The 13,324-nt window shown below is 42.7% G+C and overlaps 1 protein-coding gene across 1 annotated transcript in view; it reads left to right on the forward strand.

The window, feature by feature from the left end:
- The window catches only part of SEC11C (SEC11 homolog C, signal peptidase complex subunit), a 70,846-nt gene that overhangs the window by 30,267 nt on the left and 27,255 nt on the right, over positions 1-13,324 (forward strand). The window contains exon 3 of the mRNA XM_030192995.1: positions 9,313-9,462. Coding sequence (XP_030048855.1) covers positions 9,313-9,462 — 150 coding nt within the window. The remainder of the gene's footprint in view (positions 1-9,312; positions 9,463-13,324) is intronic.

Raw genomic sequence — 13,324 nt, forward strand, 5'->3', positions numbered from 1 at the left:
TTCTGCTCCAAGCTGGGCAAAATCCTTGCGTATCTCTTTCATTTCCGTTTTAATATCTTGGAACCAGGTTTTAAGCTGCTCCCATTTATCGGGCAGCAATTCATTATCTCCATCGTCCCCGCTTTCTTGCTGAGGCGATGATGCTCGAGACCGCATGGCGCTTTCGTTAGCGTTTGTGCTCGCGGCCTGTGCTGTTTCTTTGGCCTCCCGCTGATGGTAAGCAAAAGCGGCTAAATCAGCTGGTTTAGTTTTAGTGTTCGACATCTTTGGTATCACTCGCCTTTCGCCGCTCTAATCCGCCTCCAGGGCTATTTCAAAATCGCTAAATATAGCTAAAAGCTTCGTTTTTCCAGGCTGGGTGTCGGGAGCTCCGCTATTAGACCTCCATAACGGAGCGTGACGTCACTTCCTCCCCCTACATTTTCAAATTTTTTAGTATTGATTCAAGTACTGTGGTCATAATGTTAGTCCACTTAAATGTGTAGAATTAAAGATCAATATTTAGTAATCCCCCAAATTTGTAATTGTAGGGGCAATCAACAATATAGTAATTTAGTAATCCCAGCATAAAAGATAATTAAATCTATTAGACAGCAATATAGACATACAGTGAGAATACACACATTAACGGAGCCTCGGAGGTAACTTTTCGCATAATGTTGTCGTTCTTGTTAGGACTATCACCCTGATGCAGGGTTGTCGAAACATGAGTCATGTTAGTGAAGGTCCTAAGCTACAATTAATTAAGACAAGTGAAAAGAGTTTAAGGATTAAATTATAATTTGATTCTAATTTATAAAAGTTTGAAAAATATTCACACATTATATTAGTATTTGGAGCCAGTGATGATTTAGGTAAGGCATAGGGCTACGTACATTGTGTGAAAAGAGTTACCTCCTAGGGTCCGTTAATGTATGTATTGTCACTGTGTATCTACATTGCTGTCTAACAGATTTAGGGCCCTGTTTACTAAGGTGCGTTAGCGTTTTTAAGGTGCCTACAGTTAGTGCGTGCTAACCATGTAGGTGCCTATAGGGATATTGTAGGCACTTACACGGTTAACGTACATACATGGTTAACGTGCGTTAAAGTCTCTAATGCACCTATAACGCGGCTTAGTAAACAGGGCCCTTAATTACCTGTTGTGCTGGGTTTACTAAATTACTAGAAATTAAGATCAACGAGCAAGTTATAGGTGGCAGCTTTTTAGTAGACTCATGCAGTACATTTTGACCGCGGATCAGGAATAGATGGAGTGCCGAGAAGGTTCTGGAAGAATTTAGAAATTTCTGGTAATCATGTAATTTAAGATTTTGTATTTTAAAGACTGCACTGTTTCCAGATGGTGCTAGGATAGTCTGTAAGGATATTTCTCAGAGGACAAGTAGGCTAATAGTCTCACAGCTGGGTAATGTGACGCCACATTGCCCAGTCCAGAGTTTGAATCAAGCTTTTCACAGAGCTCTTTTGAAGCGCAAGACACGCTCCACTACGCATGTGCATGTGCCTTCCTGCCCGCCGTGCAAGCGCGGGACCAACAGTCTATTTTTTTCCACAGTGAGGAGAGGACGCATTATTTTAACCTCTCTTCTCACAGCTGTCAGTTTGGTTCTTAACAGAGTTTCTTTTTGTGCCTTTTTGGTTTTCTTTTCTTCAGGTTTTTTTTTATCTCTGTTTAATTGTTTATCATTTTCTTTAATTTTTCTCTGTTTTACCATGGCTCCATAGGCCGTATTTAGGCCTGAGCTCTGGTGGGGTTTTCCCCTTCATTTTTCTCTGGTGCTTTGTTCTCTTTCGGCACCATCGAGTTGCACCTTTTTCCATCGGGAGCCACTTTCAGTATGACTGCATACTCCTTCTATCTGTGTTCTGTGTCTTCAAATTCAAGCTGGAACTCTGAGTCAGAGTGGTTCGTAGGGCAGTCTCTTTGGCGCCGTTTGATGCCTCGACGTCTGCGTTGGCATTGATGTCTATGGTGCCTCGTCGTCAGCTGCTATGTGAATCCCTGGGCCTGACAGTTTTCATCAGAGGCTTGGGGCATGAGGTTTCACTTTCTCTTTGTCAGTGCCCAGGACTCGATACGGATACCGTGCACCGCCATTGGTGCAAAGGAAAGTTGCTATGGAGCAGCGCGTCGATTCTGAGGACTGTAGGTATCAAGGATCGACGTTGGTACTGAAGATCTTTGGCCATATGAGCTTCGAGGATTGAAGTTGGTCTCCTTTAGTGCCTCCGAGGCACTGCATCGTTAGTGAAGTGTCTCAATACCAGGAGACCTTCCAATTACTACTGCTGCAGGAGTCTTGGAGCACCAGGACCCTGCTCCTTGAAGCCTGGTTGCCTTCAGAGTGCATCAGCGTCAATGGTGCTTGCACCAGCCATGCTTCTCCTCTAAGCCCGTGTGATCACTCCTTCAGCAGTTAGTTTCTACACTGCGGCTCCAAACTGTTTCGCTTTTTTCAAGAGGCATCAACGTCGAAGGTGCTTGTGCCTGTCATGCCTCTTGTCATCCAAGCCTCGATCCCGGGGCATCAGTGTTGAAGGTGCTTGTGCCTGCTATGCAATTTGTATCGGCTCCAGTCTCTTCCAGAGCATGGGCGTCAATGCTGCTTGTGCTCGACATGCCTCTTGACGTATGAGCGTCGATCCTGGGACATCGGTGTCAAAGGTGCTTGCACCTGACATGCCGTTTGCATCTGCTCTGCTCTCTTCCTGAGCATCAGTGTCGAAGGTGCTTGCGCCCAACATGCTCCTTGAGAGCCTCAATCCACATCAGTGTCGAGTGTTCTTGCGCCCGACACGCCTCTTGAGAGCCTCAATCCACATCAGTGTCAAGGGTGCTTGTGTCTGCCACACCTTTTGTATCGGACCCACATGGCCCTCAGCCTGTAGTGTGGCCTCCACCGCCGGTGTTGCATGTGGCACTAGGCTCCACTTCTGCCCACATCGATCATTTTAATGCAACTCTGAGTCTGGAGCCCTGCCTCTTCGGCGAGGAGGACTCAGTCTCAGCCCACCCATGACGGGTTCCTGGCTGGCACCAGTGAAGAGCATATAGGGGTCAGAAGCACATTCCCGGCACTTCTCAAAGAGGGTGTCCTTTAGAATGCCATCTGCACCCACTCTCCCTCCACGGGCACAGTATCTTCTCTTCATCAGCACTGTGCACATAGAGTAGTGCAGCTGAATCATAGCTAAAGGAAATATCTGTGTAACTGCTGCAGCCATACAGATATTTCTAATTAAATATTGACCAGTTTGTTTCATTTGATTTGTTTGTTTGTTTTTTAATTTAATTAAAATTTGCCATTTATAATCCTCTTTAGCATCAAGTTCTAGGTGGAGGACAGTCTTGTCTTAAAAGTACAATCAAATGAAGAGGTCCAGCAATCTTAAAACACAATCAAGTGAAGAGGTCTGTACCTCTCCAACAACCAAACACTATCAATTCAGGTCTTCACCAAAAATTCTTACAATGAAAGGAGAAATTAGGTCTTATCTGATAATTTTCTTTCCATTGGTCCTTCCCACTATTCCAGATGCCCTCCTGAGATTTCTGAATGTTTAGTCATTGCAAAGTAATGGGTCAAATAATGACTGTCAGCTTGCATGGTGTTTCCTGCATATTTCTTGTTCTATACAAGTTGAGAGGTCCACGTCTTGTTAATGTTAGGTTAGCAAGTTGTATAAGGTTGTTGTGTTAATTCTGAGTTTCTCTTTACTGCTTGTCTATGTAAATACTGAGAAGCTGGACTGAAATCCAAGAGACATATGTCTCAGCTCAGTTTTCAATTCTCTATCTCCATCTGCTGGTTGATGGACACAATTATCCTACAGGTTTTGGAGTACTGGGAAGAACTAATGGAAAGAAAATTATTAGGTAAAACCTAATTTCTCCTTACCACCATTGCCTGACCAAAATGAAAGTGCACATTCCTAGTTATGTTTGAATGATACTTTAAAAAAAAAGAGGGTCTTTCTTGCAGAGGGTAAGATTGGCACTTACACTAAGCCATTTATATCCTTTACCTTTTGCACGAATAAACTCTCCAAATGGCAGATACTGTACTATACTATCAGAGTTTTCTATACTGTTGTTGTTGTTCCAAAAAGATTCAAAAAGGTTTACGCTAGATAGAAGAAACTCCTATAGTAAGGAGGAATTAACAATCTAAAACATTAAACAGTTAAAAATAAATACAAAATTATTGCTCAAACAAGTTAGTTTAAAAAAAAAAAACATTTTTCTGAAAGAAAAATAAGAATAGTTTGGCTTAGTAAACGAGGGCTAGTTTTCCATCTACAGATGGAAATACCAGTAATTCACTTAAGCACTCTGAATTTAAACCAAATATTGATTTAAAAATTAAAGAATTTTAAAATTGATACATTTATTTGCATTTAAAACATGTAATAGGTTCTCCGAGGATAAGCAGGCCATTAATTCTCACAAGTGGGTAATGCAGCGCTATATTGCCCGGTCCAGAACTTATGACCAGTTTATAGAGCTTTGTGGAGCGTGAAACATGCTTCACAATGCATGCCCAGGAGCCTTCCTGCCTACAGCGAGGGCGCAGTTACCACAGTTGTTTTTCTACCGCAGTGAGGAGAGGTCACGTTTGGGCTTTCTGTTCACTCCCGGTCTGGAAGAGCTTCATATTTAGTGCCTTTTTGGGCTTTTTTTTGCAATTTTTTTCACTGTGCCTGTCCTGGGCTTTGGTTCCCTTCTCTTCCCGTACTGTTCTAGTTTATTTTTCCCTTTTTTCAAGTTTCCTTTATTTTCTGCTTCTTAGGCCGTGTTTAGGCCTAGACTCCGGTCGAGTATTTCCCTTCACTTTTTTTTCTGGTGCCTTGTCCCTTTTTTCAGGCACCATTGCTTCTTTTGATTTGGACAAGGAAGATTTTCCTTCCATGTCCACTAAAGTACCCAGTGCCTTTAAGTGCTGTACCTGGTGCAATTGGACAGTCTCTGGCACAGACACCTATTTTTGGTGTCTTCAGTGTTTAGGGCCCGACCATAGCCCTGCCAACTGTGTCCTTTGTCTCAGGTGTTCAGAGAGGCTCAATGCAAGAAAATATTTGGAGCCAGGTTTGCCATCGGGAAACACACAATCTCTAATTGGCTGGCAGATTGCATTTCTCTCACTTATGCCCAGGCTGGGCTGACATTGGAGGGTCATGTCAAGGCTCATAATGTCAGAGCCATGGCTGTGTTGGTAGCCCACTTGCGGTCAGTCTCCATTGAAGAAATTTGCAGGGCTGCGACATGGTCTTCAGTGCACACATTCTCATCTTATTACTGCCTGGAGCAGGATACCTGATGCAACAGTCAGTTCGGCTAGACAGTGTTGCAGAATCTGTTTGGGTTCTAGAATCCAGCTCCACCCTCCTATGTCCATCTTATTCTGTTCCGGGCTGCACTCTCACTCAGTTTGTACATAGTTTCAGGTTAATCTGAATTATGTCCTCACTGTTGTGAGGCCCAATTGACCATTGTTTGTTGTATTCTGTGAGCCTGGATGCTAGGGATAACCCACTTGTGAGAATTAATGGCCTGCTTGCCCATGGAGAAATTGAAGATACTTACTTATAGCAGGTATTCTCTGAGGACAGCAGGCTTTATGTTCTCATAAACCCTCTCACCTTTCGTAGGAGTTCTCTCCTATTTTTTATTTATTTTTATGCTGTAATATTTAACCGGTAACCACGCCCTCATGACAGGCGGGAAGGCACCAGTGCATGCGCAGTGGAGCATGTCTCGTGCTCTAGAAAGCTCTGTAAACCTTGTCATAAGTTCCGGACTGGGCAACACAGCGCCATGTTACCCACTGGTGAGAATATAAGGCCTGCTGTCCTCAGAGAACAACTTCTACAGGTAAGTATCTTTGCTTTTTTGCTGGATTTTCTAAAGGATTTCTATTAAATTAAATTAAACATTAACAGTACAAATGCTTTCCTGTTCAGGCAGTCCCACAGTGGGGCATCTTTTGAGGTATCCACCATCTTTCTTCTGGATTTTTTCAATTCTTGTACAGTTATTTAATTTTTGTTTAATATTTGTAGTTCTGCTTATCCTCGTTATTCTCTTTTTTTTTTCTGCTTGTCTAACCAATAACACACTGAAGGATGGTGTTAGCATCGGTACTGGGCCTTCTTGTTACATGCCCAAGTGAGATACCTGGTGATCATGTTTGGGATTGCTTTGTGCCCACGAGCACTTTTTTGTGTTTGAAGTTTCCTTGGACCAATATGAAGACTATTTGCAGAGGTGTTCTATCTGAATCCTAGTAAGGCAAAGGCTACTTCTGCCCATCTTTACACGGCAATAAAACAGAAGAACACAAACTCTTGCAGTCACACAAACAAGTCAAACACAGCGAGGGTGACAAAATGATTGAACAGCGGACGATGTCCAACATATTGTAGCTTTATTTACAACATCCGAGACTCAACACAAGTCGGGTTTCGGCCAAAAAAGGCCGTTCTCAGGAGTCTTCTGTTGGATGTATGGTATTCCTAGCTAGCCTCTTTTAAAATACATAAAAGGTTGTATACCTTGCTGCTGATTCTTCATAGAGAAACATAAATGCTGGACCCCTGAGAAAGGCCTTTTTTTGCCGAAACACGATTCGTGTCTCTCGCCTCGGATGTTGTAAATAAAGCTACATTATATTGGACATCGTCTGCTGTTCATTCATTCTGCCCATCTTTACCCTTCAGGGCCCCAGAAGGCTTGTTCAGAAAATTCACTTGTATGATGACGGTGTTAACAGTGTGAGTCACTTCCAGATCCTGCAGGGAAACTCTGACTGACACAAAATCAGATGTGTTTATCAAGGCAGCTTGAGGATTACTAGTGTCCCTCAACTTTTTCCCATCAGCAATTTGCATTGAATTGTCCACCACCACTTGGATTGCCTTCTCCTAAGTTAGGTTAGAAGCTCTGGATGGCTGACTCCAGCCCTCAGCCTAGACTTAGATCCGTTGTTTCTCCATTATGACCACTGTCTTATGTCAGCTGCTCTGGACCAGAACTCCTTCCCAGCATTTAAGACTCATATCTGTGGTGTGAAATAACCGTAAAGGATCTTCCATATACTTTCCCTGCCAGTCACAACTAAATTTCCACTTGCTTAAGGTTCTTGTAGCCTCCTTAGAGACAGAGAGACAAAAAGTTGCTTCTGACACTGGATTAATGCAATAACCCTAAGAGAGTACAGATTGTGAGGAATGCATGTGGGTCTGTGCCCAAAGTACTAAATTTAGGTCCATTTACTGGAACGTAGGACCTGCAGATAGGATGATGCTCAGAGTAGATATGGAAATGAGATCTGAACATCGGGAATGAGGTCTTAAGCTCATGGCATCTAAGACCATAAGGCCATTTTCTTCTTCAAAGATGAGAAAACCCACCCCCTTTTCTCTATGGACTGGGAAGGTCTTAAATTGCTCTTCAAGATAATCTGTCAGCCTAGGCCTTAGGCCCTAGAGGTTCCACACTTGAAGAACCCCAGATACAGCCAAACAGCTATCCTGCTTTGACTTTGTCTTGAGTATCCAGGCATCTGAATAAAGTGAACTGTAGATCTAATGGTCTCTAAGATATATTGCAAACAGAAACACCATTTTATAGTAAAAGCTTAAAAATCCACAGAATTATTATTTAAGTAAACATTTAATGTACCATGACTGTAAGGTTTAAACTGGCTGTGTCTGTATACACAATTTATAGAATAAGGTCAGTTGCACACACAACTTAATTCAATAATTGGCTGCTAATTGGCAAAAGTTAGTAGTTACGCACACAGTTTCTCTTAGTTGCTATTCTATACATTGCGAGCTCAAGTCCCAGAGCATGCAACTTCAAGGGCATGGGCATGTCAAGGGCGTGTTAGGTAGTTAGGTGCACATGTAACAGAATAGTATCATTTATGCATCTAACCGCCTACAGTTGGGCGTGAGGTTTTACATCAGCCTTTGAGCTGGTGTGTTTGTGCCTGACATTATGCGCGTAGATAAGGACTTGTGCTAATATTCTATAACAGTAGTTTTGCACAGAACTGATGTTATAGAATTCATGCTCAGTGCACATCATCCCGGCACCTAAATTTCAGCGCTATTTCTTGAATTTCCCTCTATATGCTTACTAAGGAGTAGCCTAGTGGTTAGTGCAGCGGACTTTGATACTGGGGGGAACAGGGTTCAATTCCCACTGTAGCTCCTCGTGACTCTGGGCAAGTCACTTAACCCTCCATTTCCCCAGGTACAAATAAGTACCTGTATATAATATGTAAACTGCTGTGAATGTGGTTGCAAAAAAACAAAACGCAGAAAGGCAATATATCAAGTCCCATTCCCATTATCCCTTGTCCCCAATGAAAGTATAAGTCAACCTATTCAATTGGAATTCAGTAGGAATGCATTAAGACTATCCTGTTCATACCTAAACCTTCATTACCCAAATTGCACCGGACTTAAGTACAAATCCACATATGCTTCATCCTTCTCTTTCATCAGCTCGAAACTATGGAATTCTTTGCCAAAATCTATAAAAACCATCCACAACCATCTAAATTTCAGGAAATCACTTAAGACCATGCTATTTGGACAAGCATATCCCAAGGACTCAGCATGTGTCTCCTCTGCTTGATACACATCAATTTAGTGACAATTTTGGACACATCCACCCACCCTTTCCTCCTCTCCCCTGGTTTCCCTGCTCCTTCCATTCCTTCCCCATCCTCCTCATTATTTCTTATGTAGATTTTTTTGTTGTATTAGCTTAATTTTACTGCATTGGCGTCTGCCTCTGCGGTGCGCTGCCTGTAAGCCACATTGAGCCTGACGCTGTTGGGAAAATGTGGGGTATAAATGAGATAATAAATTAAATAAATTAAAGTAAATTAAATTGTATCATTCTAACAGCTTTACTTTATAGGTGTTAGGACATAAAAGAGATAGAAGAATGGCAGGGGCTGTTGTGAAAGAGATTGTAGGTTTTTGTATATGTACCAGTAATCTAAAAATGGAAAATTATGCAGAAAATATGGTTTCAAATATAAATTCTACAGATATTTTACTTGCCTTTTTTAATGTTGTGGAATAAAGCATACAAAATACTCACTCTGTAGTTTTCATAATTTACAAAGCTGAAGGATATTTAGAATCCTTATTCAATTATGTTAATGTCCAAGAAACAATATGATGATTTTGAACTGTGTCCGCCTTTTGTGTTTTGCCCAGTTTCTTTGTTTACAACCAACTGAAAACTGAATAAACTCTTTTTTTGTTTCTTTGTATTTTGTTTTACAGTGGCAGCATGGAGCCAGCATTTCACAGAGGAGACCTTTTGTTCCTTACAAACTTCGAGGAAGATCCTATCAGAGTTGGGGAAATTGTAGTTTTCAAAGTGGAAGGCAGAGATATTCCAATAGTTCACAGAGTTCTTAAAGTTCATGAAAAGTAAATCATTTATGTTCATTATTGCTACCTTTTACATAGTATTCTTTCTTTTATTCTGGCAAGGTAAACTAGAAATTCTTTGCTATAAAGTAGTTAACTGTTATTTAAAAGAAAATGATATAGTTGGGGTGGTGGGAAGGTGGAGAAAGATGCAGATTAAATAATTGCCAAGTAATTACACAATAACAAAGCAATACCTCATTTATGTTTCATGAAAGTAGACTAATTTGATCTTTAACATCACCAAAATTCACCCCTTCATTTCTGAACACTACCAAAATTCTTATCTACATTTTCATTAGTTCCCACTTAGACTACTGCAGCCTTATTCACCTGTTTAATATCCATGTTGTTTTAATTCCCATAATAAATGAAGCTCACTAAACTTGTTGTCTTGAATAGATTGTGAGCTCTGTTGAACAGAGATTGGCTCTTATATGTTTGTGTACAGTGCTGTATACACTGTGGGGGGAATTCATCAAACATCGTTAAGGCCCAATTAGTGTGACTTAAGGCCCTAACTCTGCCTGACCTAAAATCCCATGGCGATAATTAAGTCGCTGCAAGTTGGGTAGTAACGAGATGCAAATGCATGTTTTGCATCTTATTACTCTGCAAATGACCCTACATGACTTGCAGTGATGCAGAGGGAAGGCCCAAGTCCTAGTCGAAAGCAGCCTGTGTTTGGTGCACAAAGTTTAAAGGACTGGAGGGGGGGGGGGGGGGGGGGGGGGGGGGGGGAACCAGAGCTGTGGGAAGGGGCGCCGGTCCACAGTCCCTTGATCCGGTCCTATATCTTGTTGATAGTCTAGTAGGGCAGAGCATGTGTGGTCTCTCTCTGTTTCTGCCCTGTTAACCAGCAGTTATGGTGGCAGGATCAAAGGTGGCTGCTCCCATCCTGCTCCTCTACACTACCAGGGAGATCCCTGATGAGCCCCAGGGTAGGGTGAGGTGGAGGAATTCCTGTTTGGGGAGAAGGTGCTGTCCAAGGGGATCTTGATTATGAGGGGAGGGGGTGGATTCTTGGCTGTAAGGTTATTATTTATTAATGTTTTTATCTACATGGGGCAGCAGCTGTGCTTAACTGTAGGTAGTGTGTCTGCATTTAATACTGCCTCTTGAAGGCTCTTGAGGTGGTGTTAAGTACAGCTGCACTATTAGCAGTCATACAGCTACTAAATGGGAACATACTGTGCAATTGCTGTAGAGCAGCCATTCCCAAACTTTACCTTGATCTTACCTCAAGCTACCTCAAGCTGCAGCAAACACTTGCGTGTTCTAATGGTTATTGCACATTAAAAGCTGTGGTAGGTGCCCGCTGTACTTCTGTAAAGATGCCCCTAGGTGTATGATGGCTTCCTTCCCTCAATGGCTATGAATGCTACCTCTGCAGCATCACAAACCTAAGCTGGCCAAAGAGCAACAGCCAGGCTTGAGATCTGAACCAAGTCTCCCACATTGTAGTGCACCTAGTGGCCACTGATTCATCAAGGTTGCCCAATTTCTTTTCCTTAGTTCTAGCACCACCCCCTTTTTTTTTTTTTGCTCTTCTCATCTTCCTTCCCTCACTAAGAGGGATCTTATCATTGCTCTTTGGCATAGGTTTATGGACTTGGCAGACCCTCTTCCTATTGGAGCAAGCTGAGTCAGTGTGCCAATAGACAAGCAGCAGAAGGTGTGTCGAAAATTCTTGGCCAGAGGCACCGATGACACTTTTGACGTGTCTTCCAGGATCTCTGCTCAAAATATAGCAATTTGCAGACTCTCAAGACTGCATGTTTCTGACTTGGAATAGTCTGTTCAGCAGAGGTTGGTGGATGCCCTATGCCGGGGGGATAACCTTTTAGGAGAGAAGGTTGAGGAGGTCACTGACCAAAGCAAAAAGCATACTGATACCATCTCTTTTCTGTCCCGCCGAGTGCCTTCTGCATCCGCCTCCTCAGCTAGGAGGTCTTTTGACAAGAAGAGGGGTGCCTACTACTCACAGAGATGTAGGTACGTCACTTCCTCTCGCCAGCCTGCTCAGGCTTATCCCTCGTGCGCTTATTCTCGTGAACAGCATGCACCTAAGGCCCCTTCTGTTCCCCAGTCTAAGCAAAGGGCGAGCTTTTGACTGACTCCAGCAGTGCATAGCTGCTGTCAAAGTGTACAGAAAACCTGCTGGTCAGGGGGAGGTAAAAACTTTTCCACAAGAAGTGGCCCCTATAACCGCCGACCGCTGGGTTCTCCAAATAGTCCGTCTTGGATACGCACTAAATTGGCTTTGAAAACCTTCAAATTGCCCATTACTTCAGCTGTCAGCACAAGCAGGTACTTGCAGAGGAACTCTCCACCCTTCTACCGGCCGATGCGTTTGAACCCGTAACACCAGGGGAAGGAAGAACAGGGATTCTATTCCAGGTAGTTCCTCGTGCAAAAGAAGACAGTGGGGATGCGTCCCATCCTAAACCTAAGGGCCCTGAACAAATTCCTGATCAAAGAAAAGTTGAAGATGGTTTCCCTGGGCACCCTTCTCCCCATGATTCAGAAAAATGATTGGCTATGCTCACTGGACTTAAAGGATGCATATATTCACATTCCGATACTTCCAGCCCACCGGAAGTACCTCTAATTTTTGCTGGAAACACATCACTACCAGTACCGCATGTTACATAAGAACATAAGAGTAGCCACACTGGGTCAGACCAGTGGTCCATCTAGCCCAGTATCCTGTTTTCCAAACAGTGGCCAAGCCAGGTCACAAGTACCTGGCAGAAACCCAATTAGCAGCAACCTTCCATGCTACCAAACCCGGTACAAGCAGTTGCTTTCCCAACTCTGTCTCAGTAGCAGACTATGGACTTTTCCTCCAGAAACTTGTCACTTTTTAAACCCAGATATGCTAACTACTGTTACCACATCCTCCAGCAAAGAGTTCCCAGAGCTTAATTATTTATTGAGTGAAAAAATATTTCTCAGAGATTTCTTTCAGTTCCTCTGCATCATCACCCTTGAAAACCATTTCCGGTACAGGCAGATCTCTTACATCTTCTTCCGTAAAGACAGAAGCAAAGAATTCATTTCGTTTTTCCGCTGTGACCTTGTCCTCCCTGAGTGCCCCTTTTGCTCCTTCATGATATAATGGTCCTACGGATTTCCTCTCAGGCTTTCTGCTTCTGATATACCTGAAAAAGTTGTTACGGTGAGTTTTAGCCTCTGTGGCAAGTTTCTCTTCATATTCTGTTTTAGCCTTCCTTATTAATGCTTTGCATCTGACTTGCCAGTGCTTATGTCGCTTCTTATTTTCTTCATTTGGATCCTTTTTCCATTCTTTGACGGACAATCTTTTGGCTGTAACATCCTCTTTTACTTCACCATTTAACCACGTTGGCTGTTGTTTTCTCTTCTTTCCACCTTTGCAAATACGTGGAATGCATCTGGACTGGGCTTCCAAGATGGTATTTTTGAATAACATCCACTCCTGATTTATTGTCCTAACCCCAGCAGCCAATCCTTTTAGTTTCTTTTTAACCATTTTCCTCATTTTATTATAGTTGCCCTTTCAAAAATTAAATGCAGCTACAGTAGATGTCCTTTGTGGCTTTATTCCAGATAGTAGCTCAGACTTGATCATGTTATTATCACTGTTTCCCAGGGGACCCAACACTGCACCTCACTCACTATGCCCTGCACACCACCAAGGACCAGATCCAAAATGGCTCCCCCTCTCGTCAGTTCCTTGACCAGTTGGTCCAAGAAGCAGTCATTTATTACATGTAAAAATTTTATCTCCCTGGCACTCCCTGATGTAACATTTATCCTGTCAATATCAGGGTAATTGAAATCACACATTATTATAGTGTTGCCAATTTGCCAGCTTTCC

Source organism: Microcaecilia unicolor, chromosome 2 (assembly GCF_901765095.1).
Source record: "Microcaecilia unicolor chromosome 2, aMicUni1.1, whole genome shotgun sequence".
Lineage (NCBI taxonomy): Eukaryota > Metazoa > Chordata > Amphibia > Gymnophiona > Siphonopidae > Microcaecilia > Microcaecilia unicolor.